We start from the raw sequence: 17565 nt of genomic DNA on the forward strand, positions 1-17565 counted from the left end.
CATTAGAGCTACTATGAATCCTGACCAGAAGATTACAGAAAATAATATTGCTCCCCATTTCAGGAGAGATTGTGCAGTAATCTGAATTTCTTAGGATCAAAAACAATGTAATTTATGAGGTGGAGTGAATCCATGAAACCAGGGCTGGAGCCAACACATCTCCTGCAGGCGGGAATAAATGTATATTACAGCCATCAGCCACGCACAGCTCAGAGATATATCATGGCACCGGTGTGATGGGTTTATGTAGATTATCACAATCCTCCTTGAAGTTAGTCGTACAAATTGAAAAGTCAGGATAAAGGGAAACTCTGTTATTGTCCAGAAATTCACACTTGGCCTCACTGCACATTTAATGTTGTCAATCATAAAAGTGAAGTTTGGCCAGAAAGACTGGACCTGGTCTTGTAGGGACCATATGATCACATTCAGCAGCACAGAAGGGAGAGAAGGGAGATTGATCCGATAAGATCTCTGGGTTCTAGGAAGCCAACAGCATCATTACCCTCCGCTTTCTCTTACAGGCCCATTAAAATATTTTTCTTCAAGTGATTTTCTATCTTGTCAGCACATTCTACGTACGCTGCCATTTGGCTTTATAGTTCACAGATCTGGGCAGGTAACAGCGTCTCCTAAACCCAGGGGGTAGGTGGATCCTCCAGGTTGTGAGTTCTATAGAAAAGAACTTTCATTGACCAAAGTTATTTGAACAGTTTTGGGTGGAGGAGAATGTTGTGGTCTAGAGGTAAAATGGTGATCATGGTAATGCGGCTGGACTACACCACCGATAAAGCAGCCACAGCCGGTGACTGAGAAGAATCTGTGACTTCTCTGCATTTAGTGGTTACTACTCACCTGGGTAGTCATGTGTAGGAATCTCCTCTTTACACCGCTCATCCCCCCTCACATATGTATCTGTAGTATTAATATGGGTCAGATCTTCACCCTGAAACAAATATTGTAAAAGTCACCGACTGATGTAGAAGTCACATCTATGATCATCTCTAATCCTGCCATCTCCATTGTTCTCATTACACAAGTATAAAACATATAATACTGGTGGATAAAACAAGACTGAGCACAAGACCTTCACCGGCGTCTACACATCATAGGGAGATCTCCTGACACCTTCTCTCCATCTACCTGATGATCCTGAGGAGCATTGGGATCTTCTTGGTTACAGTCCTGTGGAAGAAGAGGACGGGGACATCTCTCTGGTGTTGTCCTCTTACTGGATAGATCTGGAGGAAACACATACAGGGAGTGAATTCATTCTTTACATACAGATAATTATAGGCCGTGTGTATTTAGTCCTGTCTATTACCTGGAGATGTGAGGGGCTGGGGAACCTCCATTATGACGTTCTTGTACAGATCTCTGTGTCCTTCTAAATACTCCCACTCCTCCATGGAGAAATAGACAGCGACATCCTGACACCTTATAGGAACCTGACACATACAATGATACCGTCATCCCCCCGATCCCTTCATAGCGTTACTGTATAATGTCCCAGCATTCCCAGCACTGCCACCTCTCCGGTCAGCAGCTCAATCATCTTGTAGGTGAGTTCTAGGATCTTCTGGTCATTGATGTCCTCATGGATCAGGGGGTGAGGTGGAGGCCCCTTGATTGGGCTCAGGTGTCTTCCCCATCCCTCAGACACAGGGTCCTGACAGCGATCACTAGAGGTCTTCTTCACCACTGTGTAATCCTGGTAATGGAGAGACACATTAATAAATCTCACTACAGACATTTCCAGAGTCCTCACCTCTCCAGTTCTGTCCATCTGTTATTCCCATAGATAAGAATGATGTAATGTGACGTCATCAGAATCTCTCACCTCTCCAGTAAGCCGGAAGAGGATCTCTAGGGTGAGGTGTAATATCCTCTCCGCCATCTTGTCTCTGTCCATATCCATCTTTGATGGGTAAATCAGGAAAATTCTCTTTTGTAGAAGATCTTCACTGAGAGGATCCGATATTGTAGAGACCTGAATGAGAAGATGAGCCGATGTAACATCATAAGAATCCTGTGTAATAATACAATTACTGGAGATAATAAGGAAACATATGAGGAGATTTATTATTTTACGGTATTTAGTTTCCTTCTTTATATCTACTAATAAAACCTATATATTTAGGCCACAGACACCAAGCAGTTTCCTCCTCGGAGTCGGCAGCTGAATACGTTTCTCATAGACTCATCTTCCATAAGGCTAATTCTCGTCTCATTTACCGACCCTGGAATCGGCATTAGCAATACTGCAGGAGATATTCATTACACGCGACATGAGAAATAACTACTTCATGATGAGGACGACTTCTTCATCTTCTACTACGGCTCTAGAGACATATGTGGCCAGAGTCGGTCACTGACTCATCCCCACCGGCCGTCTATATGAAGGTTTCCCATCTTCCCCGCACTGTAATCTTCCATCACGTTAGATCTCAGCTCTGATTCACACACAGAAGTTTGAGGCTTTTAGAAAAGCTTTTTTGCTTCCACAATCAACGCGGACAGAAATAATCTGATCCCAAAGTCTCCATGTACAGTGATTTATGGGGTTTATTTCTGGTCTTAGGTTTTCCTATATTACAAGAAAAACACCAGAAAAAAACAGATATTGAAATGTTTCTAAAGAAAATTGGCTCCAACAATTCTTGTAAAAAGAAAAAAACATGGAAAAAGCAGAAGACACATTTTATAATTTTTAACATGATAAACATTAAAAAGAAATTAATATTTTTGTGCCCCAGAACATAGATGTGCACCGCAGGGACGGCACAGATGAGCCTTCAACAAAAACCCTGGCAGTTTATCCACTTGCTGCTGTGAAAAGCAAACATGGCATCTAAGAAGGTGTGACAGAGTTTGGCTGAATGCCCCCCGCCCCCAAGTACTGGATAGTATGGGGCGGCCTAGTTATTACGATACTTACATGCCTAATAATGGGGTCTGGGCTGCAATGTATGAAGGTCTATTAGGCCGGGCCAGAGGCAGTGTCCAATAAGTTACCTTTTACCACCCCCATACACATTAGACTAAAGTTCCATGAAATCACTGATTTCGGGGGTTTGGGCGACTATATAATGTATTTGGGGCCTCCTGACAGATGATGTCAGGGCAGAGAAGGATCTGACATCCTGAATTTCAGAGGATAAGCTGTTTGTTCTTCCTGTAGATAATCCTCAGCTAGAGGAGTCTGGAGGCGACTCTCTCATACAGACCCCAGGAAAGCTGGAATATTTGTGTGTATGGGGGAGTTGGGAGAGATGGCCGTCTGCCAAATGACCGTTCAGCCAACTCTTATCTTATGTGTATGGGGCCGTTAGTATTACACTGACAGCAGTGATGATACACGGCACTACAGTAGTACAGGGCATCACCGGAGCCATCAGAGGCTTGTATGTTGGATGATCGCACTGATCAGAGGGGTTTAACAAAGGGTTAAAGTGAAAAACATCATAGTTTCACCAACAAGAAATATCCATCACTATATGGAAAGCAGAGTCACTGCACAATGTTAGTTACGTCTCGTCCATAACTACTTTATTATACTCTATTATCCTGTACACAGTGGAGGAGATAGAAATCACAGGTCCGACAGCAACAGCTGGAATTGGGCCCTCCAACGTAAGGAAAAAAAATCTATATATATAAAGCTGAGTGTATGTATGTATGTATGTATGTATCTATGTGTGTGTGTCAAGCCACGCCCATTCCACATAGCAACCAATCACTAAGCATCTTTCATTTCACCACAGCTGTTTAAAAGAAGCTGAGCTGTGATTGGTTGCTATGAGCAGCAGTTTTCCCACTCCACAGCACCTCAGGAGACACTGACCGGGTGGGAGAAATCTCACATCCCTGGGGACATAAGCTCCAGCCATTGTCTGCCCCCAGAAAGGAGCAGAGAGCACATGACAGAAATGAATCCCCCTCCTCTATTACTGCCGTGCTCTATTGTTACCAGCGTAGAAAATCGCATCATCAGCGGCCGCACACAGAGCCACACTGCCAGGTTACATAACAGCACATCTCCAGGAACTCCCTGCTCAGCGCCACCCAGCTCGGGACTATGGGATGGAGGATGTGTGATGGGTATATGGGCACGGGACTATGGGATTGAGGATGTGTGATGGGTATATGGGCACTGGACTATGGGATGGAGGATATGTATGATGGGTATATGGGCTCTGGACTATGGGATGGAGGATGTGTGATGGGTATATGGGCACTGGACTATGGGATGGACGTGTGATGGGTATATGGGTACTGGACTATGGGATGGAGGATATGTGTGATGGGTATATGGACACTGGACTATGGGATGCAGGATGTGTGATGATCTCCCCCTTCCACTACTGTAACATCCTTTTCTGTGGCCTCCCTGATAAATCCCTTGCACCTCTTTTTTCTTTTGAAATAGATGATAACATGTAGATATTGTAGAGACTGTGTGTCATGTGTCAATCAAAGTCCATAAATTCAAATGTTGATAAGACAACAAAGTTCATAGATGAAATGTAGCTTTAATATCTGTGCAGTGTCACCTTTGGAGACCTGGACTTACATTGGCTCGCCTTGGAAATCATCTGGAATCTCCATATCATCCGCATTGGTCTTGGAACAGGTGTGACGTCTTTGGTCGGCACAGCAAGGGTTACATTGACTCTTCCCTGCTAATCATAGCAGCATAACCAGTCAATAGTGCACAGGACACATGTCAGGGTTGTAGCGTCCTGACAATTGCCTGATTGTTCACCAGCTTTCATGGAAGTCTTATAGGTGATAGGAAACCACTGGAACGTAATAACACAGTTCATCTTAGCATCATAGGATCATCGTCCCAATTGTGATTGACAGTTTAGGTACTGTACTTGTCAGTGATGGATGCTGTAGTTGTGAGTGGTGACATGAATTGTATTTGACACAGTCTATTATTTCTCAGAACTCATAACATTGTTACCTTGTGGAACTTCTGGATAACGGCTTTTTCTTCTTGCAACTTTTGAGAATGAATTGAATTTAGAAATATGAAAAGTCTTTATTAATGTAACTTCAGTATCTTGATTGAAGTCTTCATTCCCTATTCTATACCAAATCTGGTAATTTTCCTAACTTATAATATCACAGCGTACCATAGCAATCAATAATATCCATATAATTATTATCAGAATATTAATATGGAATTTATATTTGGAAAAATAAAATAATAAAAAATGATAATACATTATTAATTATATTCTTCATGTGATAGGACATTTTTATGTCATAGGTGTAATTTCTTTTTGAACCCATAGATGTCAGTGTGTCTTATTATGTAACAAGTGCTGATATTAATAAAACTTTATTAATAAACTATATTTATTAGACCAATAATATGTAAGAATGTGTAGCCATGAACCAAAATAAGAATATATATATATGAATAAATGAATGAATGAGTGTAAGAATTGTTGTATTTAACTCAGAATTGAAACATTTCTTATATAATGAAACCATATGATCATTATATTTGATAAAGCAATATTCTTGTTTTAGACATTACTTTATTAAATATTGATTTTTCTTGAGATAAAATAAAAATAAAAATTAAGAATAAAAATTGAAGAAAAAATGAAAAATGAAAAATAAAAATGAGAATAACAATACAAATAAGGCCTTATATATTGATGATAAATAGAGAGGTTATGTCTCAGTAACACATTCCCTTTAATATTTTCATAATTTAGATGTTGTCATAACCTTGAATTACCAAAATATTAAAATTATGCAACTTTGCATATAATATCCTTCATTAGAGGAAAAAAAAATGATTTTTATAACACTTAATGTTATTATACCCAATAGTACCTTATTAATATTTATTCTTTATTAAAATCTGTGAAGAAGACACTTCCCCTTTAATATAAAAAATATTATTTTATGAAAAAATTAATTTGTAAAAACCAAAATTAAAAATGATTAATTTTATAACTGTCATATCAGCTTGTGCCATATCTTTGTTTGAAGATGTGTATCCATCTATGTAACTTAAAAAAAAACACTGAATATCATAAAATTATAATTTGGAAAACTTATTCTAAATGTAGATTTTCTTGATTAAACCATATTGATGTGTGATTGCACTTAGTCACTATTAACTAAATCAAGAAATAATAATTACTAAAGAAATATAGAAATATATGTTGAGTAAATAATATTTAAATATATCTTAATATTCTAATAATTTAACTGAATCTTATTTTCTCATAAACACAAGGTTTTTTTCTTTCCAACATACCATAAATCATGAGGCCTCTTTCATACTTTGCATACATTACACATTATATTCACTCTTAGCAGCTGCTCATCTGTCACTCAGACTGTGACACACATAGATGTTAAAACTACATATTTCACATACAAAGAATAAGAATACATGTATATTAACCCAAAATATTGTATCCTAATTATCAATGCGCATTGTAAACTATTACATTTCATATTTAAATATTTCTCTAAATATTCCCCAAATATTATCTAACACTCTATGAAACATCTATAGATAGAAGAATTCATCCATCAGAAACTTGAGCATTAGTTCTACAGCTATATCTGGTACAGGGCCTGCAACTGAATCCATTTGACTTGCAAAGGCTGAGGAGCTTCAAAAGTTTCTTACAGCTCTAAATTAAAACAGGGGTGTGACATGTCATGCCATGCAGTGGAGAAAAAAATATATATAAGACAAGTTTTAGATTATGTTACAGGAAAAATTTACAGTACACAAATTTAAGATTTAGTTATGTATTATTTTCTCTTAATTTTTAAATATATATATATACTGTATATATATATATATATATATATATATATATATATATATATATATATATATATATATATATATATACACTCACCGGCCACTTTATTAGGTACACCATGCTAGTAACGGGTTGGACCCCCTTTTGCCTTCAGAACTGCCTCAATTCTTCGTGGCATAGATTCAACAAGGTGCTGGAAGCATTCCTCAGCGATTTTGGTCCATATTGACATGATGGCATCACACAGTTGCCGCAGATTTGTCGGCTGCACATCCCAAAGATGCTCCATACAAGGCAGGATGGATCCATGCTTTCATGTTGTTTACGCCAAATTCTGACCCTACCATCCGAATGTCGCAGCAGAAATCGAGACTCATCAGACCAAGCAACGTTTTTCCAATCTTCTACTGTCCAATTTCGATGAGCTTGTACAAATTGTAGCCTCAGTTTCCTGTTCTTAGCTGAAAGGAGTGGTACCCGGTGTGGTCTTCTGCTGCTGTAGCCCATCTGCCTCAAAGTTCGACGCACTGTGCGTTCAGAGATGCTCTTAGGCCTACCTTGGTTGTAACGGGTGGCGATTTGAGTCACTGTTGCCTTTCTATCAGCTCGAACCAGTCTGCCCATTCTCCTCTGACCTCTGGCATCAACAAGGCATTTCCGCCCACAGAACTGCCGCTCACTGGATTTTTTTTCTTTTTCGGACCATTCTCTGTAAACCCTAGAGATGGTTGTGCGTGAAAATCCCAGTAGATCAGCAGTTTCTGAAATACTCAGACCAGCCCTTCTGGCACCAACAACCATGCCACGTTCAAAGGCACTCAAATCACCTTTCTTCCCCATACTGATGCTCGGTTTGAACTGCAGGAGATTGTCTTGACCATGTCTACATGCCTAAATGCACTGAGTTGCCGCCATGTGATTGGCTGATTAGAAATTAAGTGTTAAGGCCCCGTCTCACATAGCGACGCTTCAGCGATCCCGACAACGATACGACCTGTCCGGGATCGTTGCTGCGTCGCTGTGAGATCGCTGGTGAGATGTCATACAGTGCGATCTTCACAACGACGCAGCAGCGATGCAGCGACCTGTACAACGATGTCGTTGGTCGTTGTGACCCTGTCACATGGCTGCTATTACAACGATACAGACCTCAATGAGGGACGTCTTGTGTGACGTAGTGGTCACACAGGCGTGCCTTTGCATTACCTTACCGCCCCCCATTCAATACGATTGGTGGTCGCTACTGCGTTCTGATTGGTTTGCGGCCTTGCCATATGAGGTGACACGATAGCTCTTCCATCCTTTGTTCCTGTGCGCGTGGTGGATTGCAGATTGCTGTAGAGTTCTCCGGCCTGCACTCTTCCGTCCTTTGTTCCTGAGCGCGTGGTGGATTGCAGATCGTTGTTGAGTTCTCCGGCCTGCGACTTCTATTCGTTTGGATTCTTCAACTGTTCTTCGGCTATCTTATATTCTGTGCACGGTAAGAATCATTTGGGGTCTCAAATGCGTTTTCATTTCTCCAAAATTTTTAAAGGGCACCTACTAATTACCTGCAATTATTGCACTGGAGGGAGTGAGGGCTTGGCTGCTATCTGTGTAGATATACTTTTACACGGGCTGCTATTTAAGTATCGTTTGGGGTCTCAAATGCGTTTCCAATCCCCCCCCATTCCCTATCTATGGTACACTGGGTACTTATTATTAACCTGCTATCTTTGTTCTGGGAGGAGGGAGGGAGGTCTTTGTTGGTATGTGTGTACATATACTTTTCCACATGGAGCCATTTTAGTTAGTCTTGTGGGCACAGAGTGACCGCAGACAGGGTTACAGGGCCTTTTTTTTAAATAATAAATTGGGCTCTATGCCGGTTCCATTTGCGTGGCAGGGGTACACAGGCAGAATCGGTGTGGTCAGTGGAGGACTATTGGAAGGAGGGACTGCAGACTGGCAGAGATTATTAGCAGTCCAGGCACATTGTTCTGTATTTTACATTCACTGTAGTGTGCCTCATACATACATAACTCTATTAAAAATGTTGTTTAAAATTTTCCATATATGCTCACTGTATGCTATTCTTTCTTTCAGATGTCTTTCAATACTGAGGAGTTCATTCGGGAACTAATTGATATGTATCGGTCCCTGCCCTGCCTTTGGCAGATTAAATCCGCCGACTACAGTAACCGAAACAAGAAAAGGGAGGCATTCGCCAAACTTGTTGCTCTGTTTAAGCAACATAATCCCAGCGAGAAGGTTGATGAGACTGTTGTCCGTAAAAAGATCCAGGGTCTGCGAACTGTTTATAAAAAGGAGCTCAACAAGGTGGTGAAGTCTAAGAAGTCTGGTGCCGGCACAGATGAGGTTTATGTGCCATCATTATGGTACTTTGACTTGCTTGGCTTCACCCGTGACCAGGAGCTCCCACGCACAATGTCATCTACAATGCGGCAGACCCTGGATGAAGACCCTGGGATCCAGACAGACACCCCTGTTGGAGATGTAAGTACCTTCTTTGCTTGCTTCCCTGTAAAAAGCTTTAAAACTTGGTCTCTAATGCCATAGTAGAGTAGAAAATAGTAACTAAGTTTTTCCCTCTTTTTTTATGCTGCATTTTCTACCAGTTATCCCTTCCACTTCAGATAAGTACAATCCTTTCCTTTTTTTGCCCCGCTCAGTGCAGTGCTCATACCGTTGAATGAAAAATCCTATCCTGTACTACTAGTTCCTCCCCTTAATTCTTAATTTTCTGTTCCTGCAGCTAGATCGGCATGATGATCTATCCACCCCGACCAGTGACGACCTGCTGGGAGATGAACGTAGCCGGGCAGAGGCTACTGAGGGGTCTAGTGAAGACCCTGCACCCTCTACCCCCAACTCTGCTTATGTTCAACGGCGGAGTAACAGTGGTCGTCGAAGACAGGACATCGTGTCGCCATCATCTGAGTTGGTAACTTTGGCTAAAGAAATGTTAATCCAGCAGAGCAACAGGACTGTGGACACCTTTGCCAACTTTTCCGCTGATCGGCTGGGGAAGCTGGAAGCCGCACAAAGGGTCCATGCAGAGAGGGTTATATTTGAAACTTTGAGCAAAGCGGCAGCGGGACAGCTTGATGAAAGTTCACGTGTGCACAGTTTCATGGACCGTGAGCCTTGTCCATGGAAGCCAATAAATGAAACGACTGAGGCAGTGCGTGGCGCACCAGCACACCATCAATTTAGATTGCATCCTAACATGCCGCTTGCCCCTCCACCACATTATCCACAGTTTTCCAATTCTTTCCTTGGACAATTAGCATCTCCGCACAGCCAAGGATTTTTAAATGGTGAAAACCATTATGAAGAACTTTAGTTCCATTTCATTTTTCGGGTTATGAGTTTGTTGTATAGTTAAGTTGTTTTCTATTAAAGAGTTAAATTAAAATGTTTATTTTGGTTAATAATTGTTATAAATAAAATTGTTTTGATGATTAAAACTTGCAGCCTGCTTTACTGAATTCAGCATATAGTTATTTGCAGGTCTAGTAGGCGGGGTAATGGGCTGGGTGCATGTATACAGATGCATATATATATTATGAGTGTGAGTGTTGAAACATGTTAGTTGTTTTTAAAAAATCATACACATCAGGGGATATAAACGGAATTCTTTTTTTAATAAACAATATAAAGGTAACAACAACATAATAAACATACATAGTAAAAAAAACATCAACATAAAAAAAATTAATGGCTGCCGCCCTGCTGTTGTGCAGCCACAAAACGATCCAGCATCACTCCGTGCTCTTGGACTGTCGCCATCATCCTCCTGTGTGATGCCTGGAGGTCCTCTAATGTTGGGATTTCTATGGAGGGAATGGTAAAACTTAAGGCCCCGTCTCACATAGCGAGATCGCTAGCGAGATCGCCGCTGAGTCACAAGTTTTGTGACGCAACAGCGACCTCAGTAGCGATCTCGCTATGTGTGACACGTACCAGCGATCAGGCCCCTGCTGCGAGATCGCTGGTCGTGTCGGAATGGCCTGGACCTTTTTTTGGTCGTTGAGGTCCCGCTGACATCGCTGAATCGGTGTGTGTGACACCGATCCAGCGATGTCTTCACTGGTAACCAGGGTAAACATCGGGTTACTAAGCGCAGGGCCGCGCTTAGTAACCCGATGTTTACCCTGGTTACCAGCGTAAATGTAAAAAATAACAAACAGTACATACGCACCATCTGATGTCCGTCAGGTCCCTTGCCGTCTGCTTCCTGCTCTGACTGCCGCCGTAAAGTGAGAGCACAGCAGTGCCGTCACCGCTGCGCTCTGCTCTCACTGTACGGCGGCACACAGTCAGAGCAGGAAGTAGACGGCAAGGGACCTGACGGACATCAGATGGTGCGTATGTACTGTTTGTTATTTTTTACATTTACGCTGGTAACCAACGATCACGGCCAGGTCGTATCGCTGGTCGTGATCGTTAGTAAATCGCTATGTGAGACGGGGCCTTTAGGTTCTACTTGCATCTAAAGGCCCCGTCTCACATAGCGATTTACCAACGATTTAGCGATGTCAGTGGGACCTCAACGACCAAACAGACAAGGTCCAGGCCATTCCAACACGACCAGCGATCTCACAGCAGGGGCCTGGTCGCTGCTACGTGTCACACATAGAGAGATCACTACTGAGGTCGCTGTTGCGTCACAAAACTTGTGACTCAGCAGCGTTCTCGCTAGCGACCTCGCTATGTGAGACGGGGCCTTAAGTATCATGTACGTGTTTGTTATTTAACACTTACGGTTTCTGTGTAAATCGGGTGACGAAGAACTAAGGGACCACCCGGATCCTCTGGCATCACCGCCTAGGGAAATATACAACACTTTATAGTACACGACAATCGTATCCTTTACGAGCTGTATGGACCTTTTTTTTAAGTAAAAGAATTACCGGGGGACAAGGCTTCACCCATGTCACGGAGTGATGCTGGTGACCCTCTTGTTGACGAGCCTGTCGTTGACTCCTGCTGGGGCTCTGTGTCATCTGGGGCTGGAGAAAAAAAAAATTATAACATTATTTCATACCTGAGGTGCTGCACTGTAATTACTGTTGTAACAAATGTGCCGCCATATACTGGGCCGTATTTTGGGTCATGTGATCAGGGGCCTCATTGTATGCAGGACTGTGCAGTGCCGGGTGTGCACGAGAAACACAGAGCGTAGCCAGGTGTGTCCGAGGCGTCCCGGGCCGAGCCGGGTGTGTACGTACGAGGCGTGCGGAGCCGAGCATTATGTGCTGCCAATATACAAGATGGAGCACTGTGAGGTGTATACGTATATGTGTGTATACATGCCCCTCATTTTACAGCCGGGCGTGTACAAGGCATGCCGAGCCGAGCTGGGTGTGTACGTACGGGGCGTGCGGAGCCGAGCATTATGTGCTGCCAATATACAAGATGGAGCACTGTGAGGTGTATACGTATATGTGTGTATACATGCCCCTCATTTTACAGCCGGGCGTGTACAAGGAGTGCTGAGCCAAGCCGGGTGTGTACGTACGAGGCGTGCGGAGCCGAGCATTATGTGCTGCCAATATACAAGATGGAGCACTGTGAGGTGTATACGTATATGTGTGTATACATGCCCCTCATTTTACAGCCGGGCGTGTACAAGGAGTGCTGAGCCAAGCCGGGTGTGTACGTACGAGGCGTGCGGAGCCGAGCATTATGTGCTGCCAATATACAAGATGGAGCACTGTGAGGTGTATACGTATGTGTGTATACATGCCCCTCATTTTACAACGGTGTGTCAGACGTTGGGTGAACGCCACCCAAAAACTGGTGGATCTGCCATGAATGTGCTGACAGTCTGTGCATACTCATCAACTGGGGAGGCAGCAGGAAACACTCAAAACGGTCATGGCCATATACTATGCTAACCTATCTTAACAACACTCACCACGATGTGGAAGGCTCTGTGACCGGATGCTGGCTAGGCGTTCACTGGACCTGTACTGCAGATCCGCCAGCTTCTTCCGGATCTGTGTACTGGAGCGCTGCACTCCAAATCTCTGCGCTAGGCCCCGACTGATCCTCCGCAGCACAGCCTGCTTATGGAGGACGGGATGTTCTTGGTGATTATGACATGCATAATCACGGGCATCCACCTCAGCTATTAAATAACGCACTTCTGCGTCACCCCAAGGTGTTGCACGTCGCCTGGACGCCATTTTGCCGCCTCGAGCTAAAAGCAAGGCCACAGCACTGACCTTTAACACGCCCCCAACGCATCAGCGCCGCAAACCACGCCCACGACGCATGAACGTCACCGCGGTTATTAGAGGACGCTACTGCGGTCTGTATTGCAATCTCCTACGCTACAGCGTTCTAAATGTAACGCATTAGCAATATAGCGTCTCCGGTTGCACTGGAAGCCTGGAGTGTATGTGGTTTTATGTATGGATATGTATTAATGTTTAGATAGGTATTTATATTTAAATGTTGATGTGTATGGATGTATCTGTATACATAGGAATGCACATACCGTATATATTCTAGTTTAAGCCGACCCGAGTGTAAGCCGACCCCACAAATTTTGCCACAAAAAACTGGGAAAACTTATTGACTTGAGTATAAGCCTAGGGTGGAAAATGCAGCAGGTACCGTTGAATTTGAAAATTAAAAATAGATACTCCAAACCGTTAACTATGGCCCCATAGATGCTCCACATAAAGCTGCGCAATATATACAATGCTCTGCACCGTTGCCCCATAGCTGTGCCATATATATAATGCTCTGCACCGTTGCCCCATAGCTGTGCCATATATATAATGCTCTGCACCGTTGCCCCATAGCTGTGCCATATATATATAGTGCTCTGCACCGTTGGCCCATAGCTGTGCCATATAGTGCTATGCACCATTATTGCCCCATAGCTGTGCCATATATATAATGCTCTGCACCGTTGCCCCATAGCTGTGCCATATATATAGTGTTCTGCACCGTTGCCCCATAGCTGTGCCATATATATATAGTGCTCTGCACCGTTGGCCCATAGCTGTGCCATATAGTGCTCTGCACCATTATTGCCCCATAGCTGTGCCATATAGTGCTCTGCACCATTATTGTCCCATAGCTGTGCCATATAGTGCTCTGCAACGTTGCCCCATAGCTCTGTCATATATATGACAGTGCTCACCCGCCGACCCCACCACTGTTCATGACTCGAGTATAAGCCGAGAGGGGCACTTTCAGCCCAAAAATTTGGGCTGAAAATCTCGGCTTATACTCGAGTATATACGTTATGTATATACGGCCCTTACTGCTGAAAGAAAGAGAAACAAAGCTTTTGCAAGGTTAAACACACAGTTTATTAGACAAATCAGTAAAATAAGTAAAACAGTGTATAAATGTCAGTAGTTGCCCACTATAAAGCCCCCGTCTCACTAAGCGAGATCGCTGCTGAGTCACAAGTTCTGATGCTGCCAAGAAACAGCACCAGGACCATTAAAATATTGGCTGTAGTTGTCTCGGCAGGTCTTCGCATCGTGGGTGTTTCTGCCAGGTCCCAATGGTTGAAGGCCTGCAATTGCGGGATTGTCTGCGCGCCATTCACCTAGCTGCACTTCACCATTTACTTGGCCCACAGAGTCCACGAACCCAGGTGGGCTGTACGCCAAAGCATCGCGACGGCGAAGGAAGTTGTGAAGCACACAACAAGCCAAAACAACGGAGTCTATCGATTCAAGCTTCATGTTAATAGGTGTGTGGAAAACTCTGAAGCGATTAGCCATGATACCGAAGGCATTTTCTACAACCCGACGTGCCCTTGACAAGCGGTAATTGAAAATTCTTCTTTCCTCTGTTATACTTTTTTGGGGGAACGGTTTGATAAGATTGGGATGAAGCGGGAAGGCCTCATCACCGACAAATACAAAATTAAGGTTGCCTCTAGTCTCTGAGTTGGGAGGCAAGTGAAGGTCACAGTTGTTCAAACGCTCTCCAAAGAGTGTGTGCTCTAAAACACCACCATCGGAAACCCTTCCGTTCATGCCAACATCTACATTTATAAATTCGTAATTTGCGTTAACAAGGGCCATCAGGATGATGCTGAAATAGCCCTTATAATTATAGAAATAGGATCCGCTGTTAGGTGGTTGAGTGATACGGACATGTTTCCCGTCCAAAGCCCCACCACAGTTAGGGAACTGCCAAAGCTCCTCAAAATCGGAGGCAATCTTTTTCCATTCCTCCTCCGTGTTGGGAAACTGCATGTAGCTACGTAGACTGTGGAAAATCGCATTACATGTCTCTGGAATGAGAACGCTGAGCAGGGTCCTTGAAATGGCTGAAGAAAAATGCAAGTCTTGTAGCGAGCGCCCGGTGGCCAGGAATCGCAGCGTGACTGCCAATCTTTCATCTGCCGGGATGGCAGCACGCATCGCTGTATCCTTCCGTTGAATCAGTGGAGTAATTCTTTCCAGTAAATGTTTGAAGGATTCCTCAGACATCCGCAGATAGTTGCGGAAATCATGAGGATTCTTCTCCTGAAGCTCTCGTACAAGTTGCATGTGGGACAAATCAGACCTCTTCTGCAGCCACTCTCTGGTCCACATGCGACGCTTTCGTTTGGAACGCCTCTCTAGCATCCGTGCCTCATCTTGACGCCGAGCTTCCTCAACCATCAATGCAGCAAACACAACAGCACACTGCGCATTGTTCATGATGCTGCAAAATGAAACACATAAAATTATAAAAGATGAGAAAGTTATATAAAAAATAAATAAATAAATAAATAAATGAATAAACAAATAAAAAAAAAAAAAAAAAAAGTGCACTCCATTCTGTTACCATGCATGGCAGAAAACATGCTGTATGGGTGTGCACGCAGAACACACCCCCAAAAATAGCAGCCCATTTAAAAGTATATATACACAGATAGCAGCCAAGCCCTCACTCCCTCCAGAGCAATAATTGCAGGTAATTAGTAGGTGCCCTTTAAAAATTTGGGAGAAATGAAAACGCATTAGAGACCCCAAACGATACTTACCGTGCACAGAATAAAATAAGAACCGTTGAAGAATCCAAACGAATAGAAGCCGCAGGCCGGAGAACTCAACAACGATCTGCACGCGCTCAGGGACAAAGGATGGAAGAGCTATCGTGTCACCTCATATGGCAAGGCCGCAAACCAATCAGAACGCAGTAGCGACCACCAATCGGAACTGAGTGGACGCGGAAAAGGCACCGCAAATGCACGCCTATTGTCGGTGTCTGAGTCGTCAACGAGGTCGTTGGTAAGGTGTCAAACACAGCAATGTGAGCTACCCAGCGGGACCTCAACGACCAAAAAAAGGTCCAGGCCATTCCGACACGACCAGCGATCTCGCAGCAGGGGCCTGATCGCTGGTACGTGTCACACATAGCGAGATCGCTACTGAGGTCGCTGTTGCGTCACAAAACTTGTGACTCAGCAGCGATCTCGCTAGCGATCTCGCTATGTGAGACGGGGCCTTTAACAAGAAGTTGGACAGGTGTACCTAATAAAGTGGCCGGTGAGTGTATATAATCATGCAGTTATTATAACTTCCTGTGTAAATAAAGACATAAATTCATGTAAGAGGTTTTTTTGTTCAATTCCTGCTTTGAAATGAAAACTCTAAGGAAAGATAAGAGATAAGATTAATTTCATATTTATTTAGAAACAAAATAATTTAAATATGTTATACATATGTATATATTTGATAAATGTATTTAATGTAATTCTAAGTATTATTACTGGAATAAATTGTAATTATTTCACTATACATATAAAAATACAGTTAATATAGTCTCTACTTATACAAATATACTACAGTATTTACTGTATACTATATTAATATATATAAATATATAACTGCAGAATTATATTGTATAAAATAATTACATATTAATAAATAATACATTGTATAACTCATTTACACATCATATAATTACATTTTTAGCCAATTCCTAAACCAAATCTCAACTCTCTGTCAATAATCTGTTGAAAAGCGCTATTTAATAAGATCATTTTTAGACTAATGAGCTGTGATAATGGAGTGTTCGGTCTACCCCCTATACTCACCTGCTTCTGTCAATTTCTGTCATCTTTACAGAGAGATCTGGCCCGTCAACTTTTAACCCATTCAGAGCAGCTTCTTTAATGGACTCATAGGGTTTGTAGCAAATATGTAATTTTCTTCGTACTTCATAGATTTGATTTTGGGTCAGTTTTGGAGATTTTGATTTTGGGTTCTTATAAGATATAATTCTGCCTGTTTTTAAAAAGCTTAGTATGATTTGTTTTCCTTTCAAGATTCTCATGTTTTCTAGAAAAATCAAGGGATTGCGCACATTCAAATAAAGAATCTTTTTGTGATGCAATAACACGAGATACAGGATTTAGGAATCCAAATTTGTTTACAAAACAATTTATCATTGATTGTTTATTCAAATTCGTAATGACAATTTTGTACAACCTTTCAAATATGGACATGAATGTAAAAGTACATTCTTTCCGGCCAATCTTCAATTTTAGAAGAATATCAATATCTGGATAATTTTCTTTTAATCCACAGAATATCAAAAATTTTAATCTTTCTACATCAGTCATTTCTTCATGGAACTCATCATTCTGCATTTTTAATGAGAGCCTTCTGGAAAAAGTTACTGGAAGCCACATTTTAAACAACTGATTTTTCTCCTCATTAGTCAAATCAAACTTATCAGCAAAACTCTCAAATATCTCTGAATTTCTGCACACATGGATTTT

The 17565-nt window shown here is 42.4% G+C and overlaps 1 protein-coding gene and 2 long non-coding RNA genes across 4 annotated transcripts in view; 1 reads left to right on the forward strand and 2 right to left on the reverse strand.

The window, feature by feature from the left end:
- Positions 1-1626: 1626 nt before the first annotated feature.
- LOC143766904 (uncharacterized) overlaps positions 1627-17565 on the reverse strand; it is a 216924-nt gene continuing 200985 nt past the window's right edge. The window contains exons 2-3 of the long non-coding RNA XR_013213658.1: positions 1841-1990; positions 1627-1711 (exon numbers count right to left, since the gene is read on the reverse strand). This is a non-coding gene — a long non-coding RNA (uncharacterized LOC143766904). The remainder of the gene's footprint in view (positions 1712-1840; positions 1991-17565) is intronic.
- LOC143769377 (uncharacterized) lies at positions 8635-10221 on the forward strand. 2 transcript variants are annotated; one of them, XR_013214380.1, is made up of 2 exons: positions 8635-9305; positions 9428-10221. XR_013214380.1 is itself a non-coding variant. In XM_077257854.1 (2 exons), the coding sequence occupies exons 1-2, from the start codon at positions 8865-8867 to the stop codon at positions 10153-10155; spliced, it is 1032 nt and encodes a 343-aa protein (XP_077113969.1). In that variant the 5' UTR covers positions 8635-8864; the 3' UTR covers positions 10156-10221. The 2 variants fall into 2 exon arrangements, 1 of the variants encoding a protein (XP_077113969.1); XM_077257854.1 differs by having other exon boundaries at positions 9565-10221.
- LOC143769378 (uncharacterized) lies at positions 10526-12153 on the reverse strand. The gene is made up of 3 exons (XR_013214381.1): positions 11726-12153; positions 11577-11639; positions 10526-10645 (listed from the first exon to the last, which is right to left on the reverse strand). It is a non-coding gene; the product is annotated as an uncharacterized LOC143769378 (long non-coding RNA).

Source organism: Ranitomeya variabilis, chromosome 4 (genome assembly GCF_051348905.1).
Source record: "Ranitomeya variabilis isolate aRanVar5 chromosome 4, aRanVar5.hap1, whole genome shotgun sequence".
Taxonomy (NCBI): domain Eukaryota; kingdom Metazoa; phylum Chordata; class Amphibia; order Anura; family Dendrobatidae; genus Ranitomeya; species Ranitomeya variabilis.